The 24,407-nt window shown below is 30.1% G+C and overlaps 2 protein-coding genes, 1 long non-coding RNA gene, 1 other non-coding gene and 1 pseudogene across 5 annotated transcripts in view; 1 reads left to right on the top strand and 4 right to left on the bottom strand.

Moving 5' to 3' along the window:
* LOC149884966 (uncharacterized) overlaps positions 1–24,407 on the bottom strand; it is a 748,071-nt gene that overhangs the window by 259,004 nt on the left and 464,660 nt on the right. The gene's annotated exons all lie outside the window — the stretch shown is intronic.
* LOC145186527 (caspase-3-like) lies at positions 57–6,091 on the bottom strand. The gene is made up of 6 exons (XM_090096189.1): positions 5,595–6,091; positions 5,323–5,376; positions 5,093–5,143; positions 2,683–3,192; positions 720–885; positions 57–637 (listed from the first exon to the last, which is right to left on the bottom strand). The coding sequence occupies exons 1-6, from the start codon at positions 5,911–5,913 to the stop codon at positions 415–417; spliced, it is 1,323 nt and encodes a 440-aa protein (XP_089952315.1). The 5' UTR covers positions 5,914–6,091; the 3' UTR covers positions 57–414.
* LOC149885013 (uncharacterized) lies at positions 15,840–17,549 on the bottom strand. Its single transcript, XR_016455066.1, has 2 exons — positions 17,439–17,549; positions 15,840–16,255 (listed from the first exon to the last, which is right to left on the bottom strand). It is a non-coding gene; the product is annotated as an uncharacterized LOC149885013 (long non-coding RNA).
* Trnaq-uug (transfer RNA glutamine (anticodon UUG)) lies at positions 17,430–17,501 on the bottom strand. Its single transcript has one exon. It is a non-coding gene; the product is annotated as a tRNA-Gln (tRNA).
* LOC149885012 (uncharacterized) lies at positions 18,087–20,542 on the top strand (annotated as a pseudogene). Its single transcript, XR_016455138.1, has 2 exons — positions 18,087–19,199; positions 20,221–20,542. The product of XR_016455138.1 is annotated as an uncharacterized LOC149885012 (transcript).

The raw sequence follows: 24,407 nt of genomic DNA, 5'->3' as shown, positions 1-24,407 counted from the left end.
ATATGTGAAACAAGCTGATTTGAGAACTTTTCAATTTATGATCAAGAGGTAAAAGGTAGTGTGCATCTAGTTATATCTTTTTTTAAATTAAAACTTTTCTAAGTATATAAACATCCGTATCCTTTAGAAATAAATCATTTTACAAAAAAAAAATCATGAATTAAATATTTACAGGCAACAAGGAAAAACATTGAGGATCTTAGCAAAATTACTGCATGCTTTTTTTCATTTCAGAGTTCAGAAAAATTTAGTTAAAGGTTCTAGCTTCTTTAAGAACATAAAAATTAATGTTATTAAAAAAAAATGCGTTGACGATGGTGTTAGGACAAACTTCGGAAATTAGAGTCTAGAGAACATATCGGCGCTTGTTTTTACATTAGAGGCAAGAAAAGAAAAGAGATTAAAAAAGAACTTCTAGTTGGTGCTTATTGTTTTTAAAGGACCATTAGGTGGGCAAAGGTACAAATCTTTCCTTAGTTGTGAAATAATTGAAGAAATTTGACGCTTGTTGTGCGAAGAGTGCTGACCCGTCTGAGATTTCTTTGTAGCAACGATTCGATTTACACGCGTGAGCATGCGTAATACTTCCATCTTGTGAGCATACTTACGAAAAACTTCCACAAGTGCTTGAATAAACCTACAAGAAACAACGTTACTTAGATAATGTCTTTAGTACAGTAAAAACGCAAAGTTAGATAAATAACAAAGTAGAAAAATACCAAGATCCTTTTGCAGAGTTCCGCCATGAATAATACCCAGGAACAGTAGAATAGGCATAAATAAAGTCAGCCTCAGTTGGAAGAGAAATTTCATTTCCATATTCTGGAGGACCATCAGTTTCCATTCGACCAGCATCTGATTCAACACCATCCATGTAATCCGAACCTGTCAATATATAAAATAAAAAAACTGCTGAATTAATCTTCTTTTATGGCAAAACATTTTTATGTTGATTAAATTTATATCTATTTTTATTTAATCCACTTACCACACTACCTAAGATAAGAGAATAGATCAAATAACAAAAATTGTATTGTGGACAGAAGACTTAATTAAAGGGATTTAGAAAATGAAAAACAATATAAATACAATATAGATGTTAAGATATAGAGAATAGCATACTTTAGATCTTTAGCTTTAAAGAATAATATATAAATATTCTAAAATATACTACTAAAGATCTAAAATATACTATTATATTAGCTGTGAAAAATAGTATATTTTAGATTTTAAGACTAAGCTACAAACACATTTTAAGTTACTATTTTTAATCTGCCCCAGAAATCCAATTTCAAAAAGTGTTTGATGTTGAAATCAGGGCTGTGGAGTCAGAGTCGGAGTCGTGGAGTCGGAGTCGTGGAGTCGGAGTCGTGGAGTCGTAGTCGGAGCTCATTTTGGCTGGAGTCGGAGTCGGAAAAATTGTACCGACTCTGACTCCGGTTTAAAAAAATCTTTCAAAGTTTCATAATTTTCATAAGGATTTTATAGTTGTTACAAAACTACAAGTCCCAGAATGCTCTGAAAGCTGTAGGATATCCAGACACAATGGGAATTGTAGTTTGCAACAACTGGAGGACAAGGAGTTTGACATATTATTTTTAGGCCTTTAAAACAGTGATAAGCAATAGGGTATTTTGCTGCTTATCACTGAGAATCATATATCACCTCCCTTGCGCTCTCCTCTAGCTTCCGTTAAACTATATAACTTCGTGATCCCCTAACTCCCGACTTAAATTGTCTGGCACTGTGCTACATATTCTTAATAGAAAGCTAGGCGTGCCACCACCAAGCACCAAAGAGTTGCTCCAAAAACAGAAAGACTGTAAGTATTCAATTAGCTTTGTTTCTCTGGAGAGAGAATATTAGAAAATTAGTGATTGAAGAAGCTGTTAAACAAAAAGAAGAACTTAATGAATGTCTCAAGGGACGCTTTGTGTTTCTTAACAGAGTGAACTATTTTGCAATCAATGTTTAATTCTTTTTTTAAAAAAATGAAGCAGTTACCAAGACATTGGCAGTAAAAGACGCCAAAACTAATCACACCAGCGAATTTCTCCAGGTCTCAGTAGAAAAGATTCTTAAAGAATATGAACTTAAAGAAGAACAAGTTCTTTCATGTTTGAAATATTGTCCAACTGACAATATTTCAAACATGATTTTGACAAATTCATAATGTTATTAGCGACTGCATAAGAGTTTATTGCATAACCAGAGTTCAGAAAAGTTGTTTGTTCAGAAATTGTTTTCTTATATTGTTTAAAGCACTAAGTGGTTGGATTATTTGTATCATAGTGATGAAATAGCCGATGTTAACATTTTACTACAGTTATTTGTTGTTACGAACAAATAACTGTAGTAAAACAAACAACTATTTGTTGTTAGAAATCGGAGTCGGGAGTCGGAGTCGGTTCATGATAAAATCAAGGAGTCGGAGTCGGAACAGCAGCTTACCAACTCCACAGCCCTGGTTGAAATCTTTTATGATTTTAAATTTCTTTCAGCAATTTCTTTTAATTATAAGAATTTCAAGATCAGAGAAGCACTCAGATTAAGAATTTTATGAGGACTGTCATAACTCAACTTTCAAATTGAACCAAATGAACTCACTGAGCCATCCCTAATTTACAACCAATCAAATATGACAACCATTTAAAAGCTAAAATGATGAAGTTACACACTTACCTTGACATGCTTGGAAAAAGAACATTTTAGGCTTGCCTGCCAAATTTTTCCCCCTGAAAAATCCTGTGATTTCTTTAATATCAATAGTTCCATCTGTACCATAAACCACACCTTCTTGTCCATGACTCAGAATACAAACAGCAAGAGCAGAGTACTCAGAATAGTTAAGCAACGATGCTTGCTTAAATACTTTTCTCATTTCATAAACAGATATATCCTGGTGATTTTGTATCTTATATCCTAACTCTTCAAACAGGTCTTTCATACACTTAGCATCCTCATCTGTTCCATTCCGGGTATATTCATGCATGCCAGAACATGGAAGAAATTTTTTATTGTTAACAAGGATAAATAAACCACGCGGATTTGTATTCATTTGATAACACTCTTCTGGGTTGAATATGTCTTCTGATGGAGGAACAAGAGTAAATTTACTTGGTAAAGCAGAGACCTTTGGAACTGCTCCTATATTTAAAAGGTTTCCCAATCGGCCATCCTCTTCATTATTATCTATAACAAGGAAGCAATGATAAATACATTTAGGAAATTCAGATTTTTAAGAGGTTTCAGTATATAACACACAAGAAACAATACATTCTATCATTCATATTCATTTATCACCACAATCAAACCTGGTCATTCAACCTAACTATTTATGAAATATTGTCTAAAAAGAAAATTACAAATGAAATAAGCTAAGCTTAAAAATATTTCTGAACTCTGATTTTTAAGGATTTTTTCTTTAAATGTTAACCAAAAATAATAAAAAAACATGGAAGCCTTTGTTACTTTTAAATAATAAAAATACAATAAACCTCTAAGTTTTTTACATAAAATTTGAAAAAAAAAATGCTTTTTTGTATTTTGATATTGTAAAGCAAACTAAATTTTACCTCATCAGTCATAGCATATAAGATATTTATCAGATCATATTAACTCACATTTGGTGATGTTTTTTTGACAGTAAAATTTTGTATTATAACTTAAAAAACTCTTTGGCTTCTTAATTGTCATTTCTTATGCTGTTTCTTAAAACATTAGGAAACTATTTGAGAATAAATACTTTTATGCACCAACTCAATTTAAACTCAAAATAAAAGAACTTTTTTAAAATCCAAGTTTGTGATAACAGATAGAGAAAAATTAAAAACAATTAGAAGAAATAAAGTAACCAAAATTTTTTTATATAAACCACTATGAACAAGAAATACCACAAGGTGTTAACTAGTGTTACTAAAAACTTTATTTTAGTAATAATTTATGTTAAAAATGGTTAAAAATGGTTAACAAATGCTTCAGAAAAAGCTAAAAACTTGATAACAAAAATCAGTACAATAAAATGGATAAATAAAAAATCAAATTTTAAAAATGCTATTTTCACGCAAAAATTGCTGTAAATCAATAAAACAAAGCAAAAACAACTTGAATTCACTTGTTCTCAAAATGACATTTCTAATAGTTTTTTCTTAAAAACTGATAATTATACAAATAAATTATAGAAACTACAATTTAACCAAATAGTGAAGATTAGTGCTGTTTAATTCTTATAGTAGTTGAAGATTTCTAAACCACAACTTACTATTGGTACAAAAAATATAGTATGGAAAATAACTAAGAAATCCTACATATAACCTCACATCTAAAGATTCTCTACCTGAAAACGCTTAGATGCTACAATCAGTTATTGGGTAACACCTCCTGAATTGCATCTATTTATTATAGTGGTATCTACTTTAGGATGTTAATTTTTGTAAGATGTTACTTTTGTAAGGATGTTACTTTTGTTAAGTTTGAATTAAAAATGTTTAAGAAAATTTTAAATGTTCTTTAGAGAGGCCGTCCCTTCAGGTAGAAGTTGTGACGGAAATAATTCTAACATTTTAAGAAGAAAAAAAAAGAAAAGAAAAAAAGATGAACTTGAGTAACATCTCAGGCTCCTAAACTTAGACATTAAGTGCATAAAAGACTTTTAACAATCAACAAGTTTTTGTTAAGTTTAACAAAAGAAAGACAACAGTTTCAGGATTAAAAATAAATCTATCAAAATCACAATTTTCTTGTTTTTCTTATCATATTCTGAATATATATTATTTCTTAAAAGGTGCAAAATTTGACATGCCTGTTTTTTACCCTGTGGTCTTCATTGTTGATAATATATTAAGGAACTTTAAAACCATACTTAAATAGTTGCTAATAGTTTTCCTTCAATGAAACCCTCAAAAAGTTTAGAAATCAGCAAACCATGTAAATTTAAGAAGAGTTTAATTTAGAAGCTATATTTAAATATATACAAAAACTTAAAAAAGGGTTTTCAAACCTTTTAGTAAACAATATACTAAACTATGTAAAACCTGGTGGTCATTCTGGTTCACAGTAAAAGTGTAGTGAAAAGAAACAAAAATTTAAGAACCTTCATCTTCTTTTTTAGTTTTACTCATCGGTCCATCCAACACATCAAAAGCTAAAAGATTAAACAATTAATATTTGCTAAAGGCAGCTTTTTTCAGTTTAGGTTAGTTTGCAGCATAAAATTAATGATTTTTAAAAAAGAGAACAAACTTCAAACAATATGAAAAAATCACACATTGAAAATAAGTTTAAACTTTAACCAAAATATTCAGATTAAACAAATAAATGAACCTTGATCTTCTTTTGGATTGGTTTTACTAATTGGTCCATCCGAAACAACAAAATCTATAAAAAATTTTATCAAAATTTATTAACTGCATATAATACAGATGTCAAAAACAAACTTTGACAAATAAAAGAATTACAAAAAAGTTCTTCTGTGTGTGTGTGTGTGTGTGTGTGTGTGTGTGTGTGTGTGTGTGTGTGTGTGTGTGTGTGTGTGTGTGTGTGTGAGAGAGAGAGAGAGAGAGAGACACACACACACACACACAACCCATACTTACTTTCTTCATTTTGTCTGCCTTCAGATTGATTTTTGGTTTCATCAATATCCATTGAAATTAGTTTACTAAGGTGAGAAAGCTCAAGATCATTTAGAACATTTAAAAATGATGAAAATGCTTTTGAGCCTTTATGAGAAAGTAAATCTAATAATTTCTCAACTTTTTTGACAGGATTACTATGACTTTCAATAATAAATTTATCATCATTGGTAAATATATTATCTCTTATCAATCTTGAACAAACATTTTCAATGTTCATACCACTATGACTTAAGGTCATGCGATTTTTTCGTAGAATTTCTCGGTGAATAACATTCATTTTAAAAGTTTGAGTATATTTTATGTTTTAAAAGAATCTAAAACAAAATCCGAGAACAAAAAATTTTGTTAAGTTATTAAAAATTAATTAATTGCTGCTTTTGCAGTTCTTCGCTCGATTTTACACAGCTTCAGTTGATGGATATTCCGCATACCATTTTTCTTTCGTTGATTAAGACTTAAAGTTAGCTGGAAAACCGTCTAATTAGCTCCTAAACCCCTTTTTAAACCGTGCGAACTTTGACAGCTTAAACCTTGATGCTAAATTTTATTTTTGAAAATTTGTCATTTCCTTTCATCAATCAGAAAATATCAAACATCCTTCTCTTCATTAATTTTTTTATTTTTTTTGTTTTTAGTTTCAAAGTCTTTTGTAATCGGATATTAGCTATTTTTCCTTGCACTGCTTTATCTTTCCTTTTTCCTCTGCTGTGATTTAAATTGTTACTTTCCTAAACTTTTTTTAGTTTATTTCAAAAAATTTGTTTATTTCAATTTTTTTACTGATCACTAATCATTTCTCTTCCCTGTTTCCAGAAATATTTTCTGTTACCGTTTCCATCACTTTTTCATATATTTATTTATTTTTTATCATACTTTTATCGTACTTTTATGTCTTTTACTACTTTTAATCAAATATCCTGAGTTATAATGTTCCACTGCTGAATATATATTTAATTTTCTCATTCAGATCAATTACTAAGCTACTTTCATGATGGCTACTGGAAGATTTAAAAATTCTCCAAATACATTTTGGTTATGAAATGATTGCTGCTACTTGCAGTGTTGCTCTATAATGGAAATAAATATCCATCTTTGACTCTTGCACACTCCAAATAGAAGAATAATAATGTAAAAGTATTTCTTCATAAAATAAATTATACTAAATTTAAGTGGGATGTTTATGTCAATTTCAAGATGCTTATTTTTTGACGTGGCTAACAAGGGGGATAAAGTATATGTTTTTCTTCTGGGACAAGTTGATAATGATCATTACAAGAAAGTTAGCTTCTACAAGCGAAACTGCAGCCAGGAATGTTAAACAACCTTTAATATATTACTGCAAAGTTTTATTGTTGCTAAATAACTCATAAACTTATTATTGGTTTATGTTATGTAAATCCCTTAGATTTTGGAGGAAAAACTTTTCAAGAAATTCGTCTTATGTTTCTAAATCTATCTTAGGCAAAGATCAAAGGTGGAACCCAAGTAAACGCAATTCTTAAGTCAGAATAACTGGAAAGCGATGACAAAAGTTAAAGAAAGCGTAGCATTAGATATTAGATGGAAAAAATGTCAATTTTATGTCTAAAATGAGCATTTTATAACATAAGGCTTTTCAACTAAAAGTCCCGTTTTAGCTGATTAGTTTTCATGAAACAATTGTTATCTGAAAATATATTATCAATTTAAGGGTCGCCACCAAACTATTTTGCTTATGGAAAATCCTTTTAAAATTTTTTTAAGCTAAACTTATCTTGTTGATACTGTATGTCGATGAAAAATTAGAAAATCTGTGGGTATTTAATGATACATATTCATCCAATTCTTTCACCTTCAGATCTTCTCGCTTCAATTTTATCCGTTTCAACCAATGTTCTTTGCCTGGTTTTTCCAAACCAATACTTATTTTATTCTTCATTTCAACAAATATATTCGGATCAAAAAAGCAAAAACAATCTTTTCTTTCGACAAGTACCACAGATGTCCAAAGAATTTTTTCAGTGTTAACACCTGATCACTAAAAAATGAGATAACTTTAAAATTTTTATTATACCCATAGTTACATAGCTATCAAATTTAATTTAAAATAAATTTATAAACAATTATATGATATTTAAAAATATATATTTATTGGTTTTCAATAACATCATTAAAAGCAATTCGACATAGACGAACTGAAGTCATTGAGGCATAACGTTTTGTCACTTCCAGATCCATTTTGTTAAGACAATTCACGATACGCCGTTTGAGTTGAGGAATGCTTGTTGCTTGCCAATTATCCTCGTAGACTAAGCGTTTCAACTGACCCCAAAAGTCTTCAATTGGTCGAATTTCTGGTACATTGGGTGAATTTTTTATTTTTGGCAGGTATTTGATGTTATTGGCATCGAGAAAAGAAACCACTTCCTTTGCATAGTGCGAGCTAGCTAAATCTGGCCAGAACAAGTACTCTTCATTCTTATAATGCTCACAAATGAAGGGTATTAACCAATTGCGGAGACATCCGAGGTATGCTTGTTTGTTGATTGCCTGGCTACTTTCAAAAAACATTAGTTTTGAAGTCCTTTTGGGCGATATAATCAAAGAGACTAGCACCTTTTCCTCGTACTTCTTCTTTCTTTTGAATTTGACGTCGCTAGTTATAGAAGAGACGTCGCTAGAATAGAAGCCATTGTTGCCAGCCAATCTTGTATTCGCATATGTGAAATATGATTCGTCATCCAAGACAAAATCAAAATTCCTAAAATTGCGATATATATGCCGACACAAAGGTTTGATTCGAGCTAGTTCGCTTCGATGTGGAATCTTTTTCTTCTTGTAATATCTAATATTCGTCTTGTTTTTAAGAATTTTAGATATATACGATTGGTCACAATCGAATCTTCGAGCTGCTTGACGTTGTGAAACACCGTGATGATGATCAAATGCCTTATTCAATTGGTCTATGTGCTTTTTTGTTCATTTTTTTCGCCTTTGGACCGCTTCCTTTTTTTCGTTGATAGCCTAAATTATTGTCTACACGTTCTAGAGCACGATATATGGTCGCTTTCAATACTCCTTCATCTAGAAAGTGTTTTACTGTAAAGATTTTTGGCCTTTCCAGATGCGAATGTCTAAATTGGCAAATGCGTTTTCTTAGGTCTTCTTGCAAACTTGTTTTATACGGAGCCATTTTAATTAATATTTTAAAACTATAATAAAATTTTAATAGAGTATTAAATTCCCTATAAATATGCTAATTTATTTCAATAGCATGATTATGAATAGCATACGTAAATTGATTTAAATTTTGTTTCATTTTTTAGTCATCAGGTGTTATCAGTTAAAATGTCACAGATTTTTAAGTGTCAGTTTGAACTGACTTCTCAGCATCCATATTTTAAGAGCATAGATAGCTTTTGCAATTCATTGTGCTCGATGGAGGCTAATTAAAGCTTTAAATAATATATTACGAGTAGAAACGTCACCCAAAAAATAATAACATTTCTTTATCTAAAAAATGATGGCCAAATCTAACAGTTCATTTTCAGCGATGCAATCCTTGGGAATATCGGAGACACAATTGTATTTGACATTATCAGATACAGCAACTTAATAGCTGGTTTTATCAATGATACTCCAATTTTTCTGGAACCGCTTGAAAATTATGATATCTTACATTTGAATCATATCCTTTTCCATTTTCTGTTTAAAAAGAAAGAATGGATCATTTTTAATTCCAGAATTCTTTGAAATTATTTCGAAACACAAACATTTCACATTATTTTTGATATCCATGCAACAAAAGTTCATAAACTGCTGCGCACATACTTCTCCAGTTCCTGATCGAAGCTTTGGAACGGCAAGAAGTTAATCCAAACCTTCACCAGATACTGAAATTAGAAGGCAGTCTACAAATTCTTTACTACTGATGTCTTAGAGCAATTTCCCATCCCAGCGGATGTTTTACAGGATTTCCCATCCCAGCGGATGTTTTACAGGAACTTCTTCTTAGGACTTTTCTCTAATCTTCATTGCGTCTTTTTGTGCGGAAGACCAACTAATATCAAAATTTGGCGGGGTACAACCAACAGATTGAATCAACAAAAGTGCAGCATTTCTATTATATAATTTATCTATGTCAAGCCTAACTACTAGTTTATCATTTAGGATTTTAGCATATTTTGGTTTTGAGTTGTTGGTTTACAGCCTACACTCACAGCAGCACCCAGATACTTTTGTAGACTTTGATGTCACTGTCTATTGTATCATTTTCATTTTCAGATGATGAGGAGACCAACAGAGTAAAATTTTTCTACACGAGTTCTATCTTTTTTCTCTTTTGACTTTCTCTTTGACGATCTTCTAATCTTGTTCTCAAATTTTCTTCCTTTAAGCAAATACTTTGTCAACATTGTCCATTTTTACCCTACGTCCGGTTTTGCGCTGAGCTGATAGAAAATCTCTATCTTCCTGTATGCTGATCATTTGAAAATGATTGGCCAGAGCAATGTTCAAAAAGATCATTTAAGTTCTCCTTCCATTCCCCTTCAATTGCTTTAATTTAAACCACTTAGTTTTACTTTTCCTCTTTCATATTCCCAAAACAAACTGTCAATTGTAATGTGTCTTTCAATCTGTAACGCGTTTCTTTAGTCTTGCAAAATATTGGCCTTAGTCCAAACATCAAGAACATAATTGGCTGTAGAATGAGATACAGCACTTATAGTTTATCCCGAGGATTGCATGTAGAGAAAAATAAGTGCCGAGACTTCCTTCTTAGATAGCAATTTAATTGCATTCAATATTGGAGATATTTGATCAATCAACCATATTTCTGTTTGCTTCCTAGTAGTTTTTATCATAGAACTTGATTACTTTTCGTTCAAGAGCTGCCAATAATTATTTTCTAAAAAACTTTTTTCAAGAAAATGTTTCTCAATAAAAAAAAAAAAACAAACTTTGTAGCTTTCTCGCAGAGAACGTTAAAATTTTAAACCTTCTTTACTCATAAAAAACTCTCCTCTACAAAAGTTTCGCATTCAATTTATACTTAACAAAAATACTTCAAATGTGTTCATAAAAAAACCATTCAAATTATATTTACAAAATTTCAAGGAAACTACGTTAATTTCCACTTTACGTAATTACTTCCGCGTAGTGTAATTACACTCATCCATGGTCCTTAGGGATCATAATCAAGAGCAACAACGTTCGGAGTATTTAAGGGGCATCCGTTGTTCTCGATTGTTCCTACGCAGGAGCACTATATACATACATACACGGTTTCCCAGACCTAGCGCCATTCTCCAGATAAGATCATCAAATATGGACCATCCTAATAAACATCAACCTATCAAAGTCTCAAACTTTTTATAATTAAAAAAAGGAAGTTTTAGTTTTAAAAAGGATCGCAGAGATTATTGTTTACACTTAAATACTCTATTGGGAAAAAACTTTTGTTTGCAAACAGCTTTTGTTTTCTGAACAACTCAGTTGTTGCTCAAAAAGTAGTCTGCCATCGTGCGTTTATCCCAACGCTCTTGGTAGCAATCTTCCAGTCTTAAATCGTTGGTGGAACTGTTTTCTTTGCTCAACACTCACATCATCAAGTTTTTCAGGAAACTGATTAAATTGACTACTTATTAAACGAAGCTTTATTTTGCATTCAAAATCACAAATGCTTCAAACATTCTAACAACTAAATCGGCAGAGTTTTCTGCTTTTTTATTTCCTAGAAAGTTTTCTATAACAGCCACAAAAGATAACCGAGTTGTTTTCTCCTTGTTATCCCTTGTTTTTTTTTGAAAAAAAGTTAACGTTTCCGCTCATTTTGAAGAAGAAAACTTTTGCAAAAGGAAGTTTTTTAGTTTAATCAAATGGCTGAGTTCTGCTCACTGTTCCATAATTTGAGGGTGAGTCATCAATGAAAACACCCGAAAAAATCATTTGGAGGGATCAAAGTACAAACCCATGGGGTATCAGAACAAGTGATTTTAAAATCAATGATTTCCGTCCGTGAGAGGAATTTGCATTTTAAGTTTTTTCCTATACCGGCATTGCCCCTCAAAGACTTGTTGAGCCAAATTTAGCTAAGAAGTTTGCACAACACGGACAGATGCTCAAGGATCATTTTACTGTTTCTAAAACAAAATGTTCAACCAATGAGACACTAAGAGATGTTGTGCATTGTAAAAATGTTGGTCACCTATTGCAATTTGTTTTATCAGCACAAGCTGTCCCTGAAAAACGCATTGTAAAGGTTGGATTAGATGGTGGAGGTGACTTTCTAAAGATGAGTTTGGGTGTTCTTCAGATAGCTGCAGCACCAAACAGTCCTGTTTTGAAGTCTCCTAGGCTTTGCAGCTCTTCATTAAACAATTCTGGAGTAAAGAAACAGCTAACAATAGCTATATCAGAAGAAATGCCTGAGACATATGAGAATATCAAAAACCTTTGGAAGCTGACAGATGCTAATTCTATTTCCTATATCTTGTCATGTGATATGAAAGTAGCTAACATTGTCTGTGGTCTTCAATCCCATGCCAGCAAACATCCTTGCTGTTGGTGTGATGGCGACTCCTCAAACCTTGGCACTTGTGGTTCCTTGAGAACTTTTGGAATTATCAGACCTCTGCTCAATTCAACAGATGAGACACTAATTTTGAAAGCAATTCCACCTATGGAGTTGACAACTCCCAACATTTGTTGTTGGGAGTTGTCAACCATCTGTACAAAAATCTGATCAACATTTGGCCAGATGGGAAGGATTGGCCTATGGAATTAAATATACCTCTTTAACCCTTTCATGGTGGTCATTTTCATGGACAACACTGTCAAAAGCTTTTGAAAAATGTTGATATTCTAAAACAAAAAATTCAAAGAGCAGCTGTAGATGCAGCACTTCCATTTGTTGAAGCATTTCAACAATTTGAAAAGGTAGCCACAGGTTGCTTTGGAACAGAACTGGATAACAATTTTCGAGAGCACATTGACAAATTATAAGATGCCTATCTGACACTTCCAATCTCAATCATTCCAAAGGCCCACACTGTGTTCTTTCATGTGTCTCAGTTCATCTCTATCAGCAATCAAAATCTCTTGGACTTTACAGTGAGCAGGCCACCGAATCTCTGCATTCGAACTTCAAGCCTCAATGGCAGCGGTACAAGAGAGACAGGACTCACCCAGAATATGGATCTCATTTGGCTAGCTGTGTTGTAGATTATAAACAGTAAACATGTTTAGAAATACTTTAAAAACGACTTTTTTGCTATTAGAGTAAAGCATTCTGAGAAGTCATTCTTAAAGTAAAAAATTATTTTTATGTCTTGGTCTGTTCTTGTGCCTTTGTTATTTATTCAGAAAATAAACATTTGAGAGAAAAAATCTTTGTATAGTTGCCTAAGTTAAAAATTTGTCAAAAAGCAATCTCTCAAATTTAGCCGGTATAGGAAAAAACTTAAAATGCAAATTTCCTCTTACGAACGGAAATCATTGATTTTAAAATCACTTGTTCTGATATCCCATGGGTATGTATTTTGAAGCCTCCAAAGGATTTTTTCGGGTGTTTTCATTGATGACTCACCCCCAAATTATGGAACAGTGAGCAGAACTCAGCCATTTGATTAAACTAAAAAACTTCCTTTTGCAAAAGTTTTCTTCTTCAAAATGAGCGGAAACGTTACAATGTGCTGCTTACAAACTCCCATGCAATACGTCATTTGGTTCTATCTGATGAAAACACAAAGGCAAATTCAAAAGTTTAGCAATAGAAAAGTCTTCCAAATCTGAAGTTAATTCTCTAGAATTATTAAAAAGCTTTTTTTTAAAAGCTAATAAATTGATTATTGCAAAAAAGTAGACAAAAAGGAGCTTAGCTTTGAGATTAGAAGTTGCATAAAGTTTAAATATCTCATGCAACAGTAAAAAAGTTTTTTTTTGTGTGTGTTAAACTGTGCTATTTGCATTTACGCTTTTGATTGCAAATCTTTTCTTTTTCCTTGTTTGTGAACTATTATATTTCATTTTAGAATCCATTTCAAGTGCAGATAACTTGAGTAGATTATGGTATTTGTAACTGAAAGATAAATTCTGAAATGATAATAAAATAATGAAAATACCCTTCCTTCAGAAGCTTTAATGTTAAAAATGTTTTTAGGGTTTTCGAAGTGAAGCTGACTAAATTATTAGGGAACGTTGTAGGTGAAAATTAGTGGTGTTGACTAATTTTCAAGGCTGATAAATTTTAAAAAAAAGCGTTGTTAAGGCCGTTACTATGATCTAAAAGCTCTAAAATCTTTTTCAAAAAAGGAAAACTTTGTTTAAACTTAGAACATTTTGTCTATCAAACAAATATTCCGTGAAAAAAAAAGCAATAAAAATATGTTTTTTGAAGTTCTTTTCCCCTGATACACAGTGGGCCAAAATCGCGTTTTTTTATGCCAAAATTACTTGATCGGTTATTGTTAATAGAACTGTTATACTTTTAGGAGAATATATTTTAAAAAATTATATCAAGCGCCTATCTTGCATATTTATCGCTGAAATTATAAAATCCATATAAAAAGTAAAATTACGAAAAAAAAAGTTACATAAAAAATTAAGACTCGGTTTTATCTCTGTTTTTAAATAAAAAATTCAACAGCAGTTTCATCAATAAATAAAAAAAAAAAATTTTTATTTGGAAACCTTAACTATCTTTTGTTTGAAAAAACAATTTTTAAAATTTTTTTATGTTGTTTAGATTTCTTTCCATGCATTTATTTTCACATTTATTTTCACATTTCTATTTCATGGATACTTTCTAATCTAACGATATACAATTGACTTTTTTTTTAGTACGAGAAAAAGTCATAGAAAGCTAACGTCTGATACTTTTGTGGAAAAAACTGCAAGACGCAACAGATGCAGAACTGTACACTTCTGAATCTAAAGTTTCAACTCCACACGAAGATAAACCTTTTTATGAAAACTTTCAGAGTTTTAATAATGCAATTTACATTTACAACTTTTTTTGCGTTAAATCATTAAAAATCAATTGCTCTTTATTTAATAAACTGATAATTATCGTCACTGTTCAGGATGAGTTCTTGGTAAATGAATGAAAATACCAAGATCAGAATTTTATCTAGTTGCCATTTAAAAAAAAACATGAAAGCGCTAGTTTTTTTTTTCAGCTTTACATCACGTGATATAATAATTAAAATTTAATTGGTTTTCGCTTTTGACAATCAAAAAAAGGTTAAATTGAATGCAACTTTTCTTTTGTGCACAAAAAAGGTTGATCAGTTACCAGCAATTTTTCATCTGCGCCTGTAGCTGAATAATTCGTCTCCTGAAACCTTAAAGAAAACAATAACTAATTAGTGCTTAAAAGTAAAAACTAACTTCGCAACGTAATAAAGTTGCAAAATTAGTTTAGAACAATAGTTCTAAATAAGAACTTTTCAAACTTATTTCATGAAGAAATTTTAAACAACTAATCTGAATATAGATAATTTTATTGTAGAAATAATAAGTGAGACACTGAGCGAGCAAAACATATTGAGCTTTAATGTGTTTCGATGTTTGGGATCATTGTCTTGTTGGAACACCCACCGTAAAGGCATTTTTTCATGTACTAAAGATATCATTTAATTCTCCGGAATTGAATTATATATATATATTTGTCCATTATACCTTAATGCGAAAGAGCGTTCTTAATTCAGAAAAACTTCAAAAAGCACTCGCGAAATCATTGAACCTTTTTAGCCACCTCCGTGTTTCACTGTTCCAATGGCGTAGATAACTTTTAATCGTTTACCAACTTTAATTCTTTACCTTCGGAACCTTTTAGGTTAAACTTCGACTAATCGACCATAATATTCGTCTCCACTGTTCTACAGTCCTTTTCGATGAACATTTGGGAACTCTTAACAAACTTCTCGATTTTTAGGCAATATGAATGGAATTCAAATTCGCGAAAAAAAAAGGCTCCAGCACTAGCAAAATGGTTTTTTTTTTCACTTAACTAACAATTTTACAATCTGTATGAGGAGTACTTTTCTTCAGCTGTCCACCAAAATGATCAGTTTTAACAGTCCCTTCACTAAAATTTATTAACTAATCAACTTATAAACACTTTTACATTATATACCTTTTAGAAAAGTCACTTTATATGGTTCCAAAATTACTTGGAGTTATCCAGAAAAAATGATACAACAAATTAAAAGAACAAAAGAGTAAGTTATTAATAACTTTTATTTAAATAAATGTTCAAAGTATTCACATTATAAGTGCATGTTTGCATTCTCTCTAGATAATTCTCAAACGTTTTTAGCCTTCTTTGGGTATCACGGTAACTTTCTCTATTAATCTGCTTTTTCATGGGCGGGTGTCGAAGATTTATCATGGGCGGGTGTTGGAAAATCTCCAAGTACAGTCTTCGGTCGAGGCCAATTTTAGCCTAAATGCATGGTTACCGCCGTGTTTAATTTGACTTTAAGATGTCTAAAGCCTGTCATGCTTAAATTGACTATAAAATATCAGAAGCCTGGACATCTGTAAGTCAATCTAAACATGATGGTATGATAACGGCGAATGATAACTTTAATTGGTTTCGGCCAAAATTGTCTCATGTATATCCAGAATTCCTTGTCCTATAAAAACGATATAAATATGTATGTATGTATGTATGTATGTATGTATGTATGTATGTATGTATGTATGTATGTATGTATGTATGTATGTATGTATGTATGTATGTATGTATGTATGTATGTATGTATGTATGTATGTATGTATGTATGTATGTATGTATGTATGTATGTATGTATGTATGTATGTATGTATGTATGTATGTATGTATGTATGTATGTATGTATGTATGTATGTATGTATGTATGTATGTATGTATGTATGTATGTATGTATGTATGTATGTATGTATGTATGTATGTATGTATGTATGTATGTATGTATGTATGTATGTATGTATGTATGTATGTATGTATGTATGTATGTATGTATGTATGTATGTATGTATGTATGTATGTATGTATGTATGTATGTATGTATGTATGTATGTATGTATGTATGTATGTATGTATGTATGTATGTATGTATGTATGTATGTATGTATGTATGTATGTATGTATGTATGTATGTATGTATGTATGTATGTATGTATGTATGTATGTATGTATGTATGTATGTATGTATGTATGTATGTATGTATGTATGTATGTATGTATGTATGTATGTATGTATGTATGTATGTATGTATGTATGTATGTATGTATGTATGTATGTATGTATGTATGTATGTATGTATGTATGTATGTATGTATGTATGTATGTATGTATGTATGTATGTATGTATGTATGTATGTATGTATGTATGTATGTATGTATGTATGTATGTATGTATGTATGTATGTATGTATGTATGTATGTATGTATGTATGTATGTATGTATGTATGTATGTATGTATGTATGTATGTATGTATGTATGTATGTATGTATGTATGTATGTATGTATGTATGTATGTATGTATGTATGTATGTATGTATGTATGTATGTATGTATGTATGTATGTATGTATGTATGTATGTATGTATGTATGTATGTATGTATGTATGTATGTATGTATGTATGTATGTATGTATGTATGTATGTATGTATGTATGTATGTATGTATGTATGTATACAAACACATGTATACATGTATCTTTAACAAAAGGTATTTATATAAACATATAATTTTAATAAAAGGTTATATATTATACAAAACATGTATATTTGTATACTTATATTACTTTAATAAAAGAAAAAGGTCCTACCGAGATTTGAACTCGGATCGCTGGATTCAAAGTCCAGAGTGCTAACCATTACACCATAGAACCAATAACATAACGTAGAACTAAACTAATTATAAAATTATTAATCTAAAAATAATCGGTCACTTTCATAAAGCAAACAAAATGTTGTAAGCGTTATGAATCAGTTTAATTCATAAACGCTCATTATATAGAAATTTCGTCTGAAAATAGTATATATAGAAATTCTGGCGGAAACCTTCGAATTTTTTTTTTGGTTCCTCTAATTAATATCTAATTAATATATATAATTAAAGCGTTTTAATTAATAATCTAATTAAATAACTAATAATTAAATATCTAATAATTAATAATCTAATTAAGGTGGTAGTACACCAATAAAAGTGAAAAAAAAAATTTTTTTTTTACTTTTATAATTTAACCAATATAATCATCGTAGATTTCGAATTTTTATTTGATTTAGTTAAATAAAAAAAGCTTCACATGTTAAAACTTGTTTATAATATATCGGTATAAAATATTTTTTATTTTCCACCTAGCAACGCTTTGTTTATTCCGTTGTTATGCGCTTCAGAAACAAGTTAAACCATAAAAAAGCCATGAAATACTTACCTTGTCAACTCTTTTAAGTGCAAAGTTGTAGACTGCAACGATTTCTTGCTAATTAGTTTAGTATGATGGCTTTATTGACGTAATTCGCTTGTTGTTTCAAGCTGCATTCAAACTTTATTATTTATGCTATGGTATATCTTTTATCTTTTTAAAGTAAAAGTAATATGGGTGAATCAAAGAGAAAACAATTATCAAACAGAATATACAATAATAAAAAAGCAAAATTTCGTGGAAACAGATATACAAAGATTTCTTCTTCAGAAACGAAAACTTTATCTTTTGTTAAATCTGCTACACATTCTGCTTATTCAAAAAAGTTAAATATTGCTGATAAAGATTTTCAAGATTTTCAAAGTACAGATTTTAACTTTGTTATGAACTTTAGTCTGTTAGAAAACGTTATATCGCTACTGAAATGCCTGAATTTATGTGAAGATAATGTTTATTTAATGTTTGATTCCTCCTAAAAGTATGGGTTAAGTATTGGTTTAAAAATATGTTGTAACAGTTGCAATTGGAAAACTGAGTTTTTTTCATCTGCTACATTTTGTAAAATAAATTTAATTGAACAATAAGAGCCTAGTAAAAGCATATGTAGTGGACAAAAACCATTTGGTATTAACACACGTGTCATTGTGGCTTTTCGTGAAATGGGTAAAGGGTTATCATCATCAGAAAAATTTTGTTGAATAATGAATATGAAGCCACCTATGAACAAAAAAAGCTACAATAAAACTTTATATAAGCTGTTAGATGTTTATCAGAGTTTAGTTGACCAGAACATGAAAAAATGCTGCTAATGAATTAATCCCTGCAGGTGAAACATCAAGAGACATTATGTGTAGCTTCGATGGTTCATGGCAAAAGCGTGGTTTTACTTCAAATAATCGAGTTGTTTCTGCAATTTCAGTTTAAAGTGGTAAATGTATTGACTTTCAAATAGAAACAAAAACATGTAAATTATGTTAATTGATAAGCTTAAAACAGTAGGTTGCAATCTACATAACTTTTGTCTTATAAATGACTCAAAGCGCATTTCTAAAGCAGAAAAACAATGTACAAGTATAGTGAAATAAGGATGCAAGAAACTAGGAGCTATACAAAAAGGTTTTTGTGATCAAAGCGAAACATTAGAAGGTGCATTTTATGGAAGTGGGGAGTTTTAAACAATTTTTTTTTGTTTTTATTTTTAAATTGAGTTTTTCTCAAAATCATCTTTTATAGCCTGGCGACGGAGATATTTTTCAAACCGATAACCGATTTGATCTGAAATTTGGCATACTTGTTTGTAACACTAGTATTTGCAACCTCTACTAGAATTATGTTTACAGCTAATTGTGTTCTGCTTTTGTGAGTGATTTTGTGTTCTCAAATATCACCAAAACTTCCAAATATGACTAAAATGCATATATTTTGACTTTTTTTGCTCAAAATCCAAAACTTTTAGCGTATGTTGTAATTGCATAACTAAATGATCACTAGCCAAAATTTCAGTTCAAATTTATTTACGGTTGCTGAAAAAACCCTGTCGCCAGTTATTCATTTTTAGGCTTTTGTCTATCAATAATTATGCGTATAATTAATTTTTTTAAATTTTAAAATTTTTACTTTTATTTTAATCATATTATATATGTTATGCACTATTAAAGATTGAAAAAAAAGTTGAAATACAAGATTTTTTTTTAATGGTATACTACCACCTTAAAGCGTTTCATACATGATATTGCATTGCTGAGTTCTAAGACAATTATATCAAATTGATGATCGAGTAAATTGTTTACTGTGGCATGAAAACCTGTCTTTCGAATCTTGCGCTCACTTTTATTCTCTGGACGTAATTTTTCTATCCTCATATGATTTTTCCTTCGTTGCGTATTTTTTTGGGGTATTTTTACCAAATGTGCAAATTCAAGGTGCGCAACCTTTCAATTGTTGTGAATTACAACAACAGTTTTATCTTTCATCAATATTATGTGCTTGAGCCATTATGGATTTTTATAGAGAGTGCTACAGACATTATGGACTTTCGTAGATAGTAGATATACAAACTTTAGTGATATAACTGATAAAAAAAATTTTTCTGCATTTTTTAGTAAAATATTTCTTTGATCATTAACTAAAAATGCTTGCTCAATAATTTAAAAAAATTATAAATGAAAATACATTTTTTTAGTTACAAGGAAAAGGAATTGCGGAAACAAAAGATTTTAAATGAAGGTGGTTTTTTTAAATTGCAAAATCTGATCGAACCCAGCAGGCAAAAGACGTCTAAAGACCATCTAAAACTTCTCTAATTTGCATCTTTCGTAGATGCGTATATTTTAGACGTATATTAGTCATCGAAAAAAGGTCTAATTTCAGTCATTCTATTTATATCCAATTGTAGATGCATATATAGTCACAAGAATATATAGTCTGGAAACAAAGGCCGTTTCCATTGTTCAACCGGTTTATGTTGAAACTTGTATCAACGACCCGGCAAAGCACTATGTATCGCTTAGCGGAAATAGGAGTTTTACATAACTTTTAGTGATTTTTCATATTTAAACTTTTAAGTTTTTTTTTTTTTGCATTCAGTTTTTAATTCTCTATAAAAAAAAAATTTTTTTTAGTTTTTTTAAACTTTTGACATCTGAAGGGTTTTTTTAAGGTTTTAAAAAACTCGCATTTTTGTTAAAACCCTTTCAAAGTATATGATAAGAGTTAAATTTCTATATTATTTTTATGCGAAATTAAAATAATAATGTATTTAATTGAATGCAAAACAAGAAATGGAAAAAAAAAGGTTTTTCAATAGCATTTTTTTGCTGATTTTTTGATTTCTTAAACATTGATTGATTTAAGCATGTGGTCACAGAGGTCGCCTCGTTTTTTTTTGAATAAAATATAGCTACTGCGAATCGACTTTACTGCCATGGAAAAAAATTGAGGCGACCTCTCTGACCTCATGCTTAAAAATCATTTTTACTACTGTGAGTTTTCTTCAAATGCCGACTAAATTCTGTGAGGTAAATGAAAATTCCGTAGTTCAATAACATACGGTAAGTTTTTATTTGATTCAGTTTTACCTTGCGATGGTTTTTTTAAATTATTAAAATGGCAACATTCACTCTTAGTCAATTTTTAACACATACATTTTCAGAGCAGGTGAAATATTCAGAAACTTTGTCTAAAGACAAAATTTTTATTTTGTAAATCTTCAAAATTCTCTTGAATAAAACTAGCAGTCTTTTTGGAAAAACAAAACATAAGATGATGGGTTGCATCTGGACTATTTGGATTACAATTTTTCCATAGTATCTTTTTTCTACTTCGACTCTCCAACAATACAAACACTTAAATATTTACAGTGTATTCATCCACACCTCTCTTCATAGTTTCTGCATTCTGAAACTCAGATTGGTCACTCTGAACATCACCACCGACTTTGCAAATAATATATATGTTATCACGTTTCTCCTGTGCTATGTGTGCTAAAACTTTAATAGAATTATCTTCATCCTCTAAAAAATACTTAAACTCTCTAGAAAATGAATGTTTGATCATATTAAAGAGACTAGATTTTACTTCAGTTTAGAGAATATTAAGTTTGTCAACTATTTATACCACAATGAATGATGGTAAAACACTTAATGCTGTAGTATCAAAAATGCTTTTAAAAATATAGCATCTCAGTGCTGTCATGTATGCTAAGCAAGTCCTAAGGAGTTTAATTTGGAAATCATTTGGAATAAAGATCAAAATGTAGACAAGAATATATTGAAATTTGGAATTTGTAGTCTTCATTTGTGGTTATGCAGCATGGAGTGGGTTTTTTAATATTGCTTGCAAACTTCCAGCAGTGAAACAAGGAAGAAAAGTTCCAGCAAAAAATAGCCAAGAATTTATTGAAAACAAAAAAATTCCAGCACTTATTCAAAATACAATTGAAAATAAGGGTATCTTTTGTCAGGAAGGAAAGTGTTACATCAACACTGGAAATGTTGCATAAAAGTTCCTTAATAATCCATCTGGAAGAATTTTAAATTTGAATACCACTATGATCAAACTATTTAGGGACTTGCTCATTGATATGAATAGTACAACCGCAAGAGTGAAAATTTTCAAGCAGAAATCTGAACGTCTGTTTGGTCTCATTTCTGATGATCAGTTTTTAAAAACCATTCCAATGTCACAGTCTTTGCATAGAATGGTCGTTCATGGCGTTTCTTTTATTAAATATTTTAAGTATTCAATAGGTTCTTTGTCTGAGAATGCCATTGAAGGCAGGAACAAAGCCAACAAAACTGCACGAGTAGGTCATGCATATTTAACTTCTTTTGCTGAAAATACTAGGGATACAGCCAGGGATGCTTTCTTACCGGTTCGCACCGGTTCGTGCGAACCGGCTATTAAAGTAAGCGAAAATAAAATTTTTTTACTTTGGCAAAAAAAAATTATTTAAATAAAATTTATTTACCATTTGGTGCAATTTTATATAAACAATTTGAATATTTTATCTAGTTTTCATTGCGATTCTAATTTTTTACTTTATAGAAATCTTTCAGTGAATTAGTCCTCCCCTCCCCTTTTTATTTAGATTTCTCCTAATATGTAAATTACTAGTGTTTTCATTGGTTGATCTTTTATCCTATTACATTATTGTTGCAAAGAATATGAACGATAGTTAAATATTCTTGACTTAGTCTGCCACTCTGACAACCATAATATTTTGATGGAAATATTAATATTAAAAAAAAATTAAAAAAATTGTAAGAAAATATCACTGCGAACCGGTTGATAAATTTTGGGAAAGCATCCCTGGATACAGCTAATTATTTATTTATGACATCTGACTTGTACCTATACTGTAAGAAGAACAAAATGCAAGAAGTATAAAACTATACTGCAAGAAGATTAAGCTGATAACTGTTCTTAAGGTAAATATTGGAGAAAGCTATGTGTATCTTTAAATTTAAATACTTAATGTTATTGTTTAATTGTATTAATGATACATTTTAGGTGCTGGTGGTAGCCAATCTAATATTTCTGAAATCTTTTCACATAATCAACACAGCATGTTTTTTTATGCTTGAAAAAAAAACAAAAAACTAATTGTTAGAAAAGTTGAAGCATAAGAATCCCAAACTTTTATGTTTGAGGAAAAGTTGCATCAATTGGCCTCAAATTGACTCAATTTTGCCATGTTTTTGTTTTCCTCAAAGATGTGTCTAAAGTCCTATTTCTACTTAGTGATGCATAGTGCAATTCTTGAAGGCTTGTTGTAGATATTAAATTTGCTCCACATAAAGATTGCTGAGACATGTTTAGAATGAAAATTTTAATTATATTTCAATTATATACATTTATTACAGTGAATACAGTTTTTTCTTGAATGTAAAATTGTTAAAATTAGAATTTGATAGATAATTTCTATAATAAATAGTTTATATCTTAAACTATACTATTTTTTACAATAACAAAACTTTTTAAAATTTTAGTGTTTGTTGTTAAATAATTTTAGGAAGTCAAAGAGTAATGGTTCATATTAAGAAAAGAAATCAAGGAAGCATCATTAAACCATGCAGCTACAATTGATAAGCAACTTTTAAAAAACGGCTATTCTCATAGCCACATATTGTTAAAAACCTATTTTAGCATCAGAACCTTTATTCTGCATTTGAGGGGAACGGAACCTCTGGAGTATTTATTTTACTTTTATTTATAGTAAAATACTTATGTTATTTCCTTTTTTATTTAACATGAAAATATAAGTTGGAGACTAAAAATGCCTGTAACCCCTAAAAAAGATAAACTGATATATCAGACTTAGAGTTTCAAATATCAAAAACTATCGGTCTTATATCTTTTTAATCAAAACTCGAATTAGTCCGGATAAACCAACTAAAAAACCAGAATGAAACCGGTTTTAAAAAAGACCGGACTTTTTTTTATAAATATATGTATAAACAAACATTATCTCATAATTGATGCTTTGTTAAAAAAATTACATCAAAATGTTAAACAGTTCTCTAGTTATAAGGCTATTTCCTTTTTTTCTATCAGCGCGATGCATAGTGCGAAGGTGCACAAAACGAAAACTTTCACACTATTCTCCTTGTCATTCTAACTGAAATTTGGTTTTTGGATTTAATGTTGAGATCTTTTAAATAATTTTTATATACATAATTTCTTCGATATGTTAAGAAAGATTATCTAAGATTTAAAAACCTTTTTAAATAAATAGAATGCTTGATTTAAAGTTTTTTTGACATAAATATTTACATATTTTTTGCTGATTCTTATTACTAATAACTGCTGTTTTGCACTATTGTTGTTATGTACTTCTTGTGTTAGTGAATATGATTGCATTTTATTATA

This window comes from Hydra viridissima, unplaced genomic scaffold, assembly GCF_058129835.1.
Source record: "Hydra viridissima isolate aposymbiotic clone 2 unplaced genomic scaffold, HvirCarnegie_v1 scaffold_8, whole genome shotgun sequence".
Taxonomy (NCBI): Eukaryota; Metazoa; Cnidaria; class Hydrozoa; order Anthoathecata; family Hydridae; genus Hydra; species Hydra viridissima.
This window is presented reverse-complemented; position numbering and strand designations above follow the sequence as displayed.

What these genes read in the sequence shown, in the direction of transcription:
- LOC145186527 (XM_090096189.1), bottom strand. Translation starts at nt 5,913, where the DNA reads ATGAATGTTATTCACCGAGAAATTCTACGAAAAAATCGCATGACCTTA. An exon ending in CAATCCAAAAGAAGATCAAG is followed by an intron (nt 5,144 to 5,322) that starts GTTCATTTATTT and finishes TTAATCTTTTAG; the next exon opens with CTTTTGATGTGTTGGATGGA. An exon ending in CTTTTTCCAAGCATGTCAAG is followed by an intron (nt 886 to 2,682) that starts GTAAGTGTGTAA and finishes ATATATTGACAG; the next exon opens with GTTCGGATTACATGGATGGT.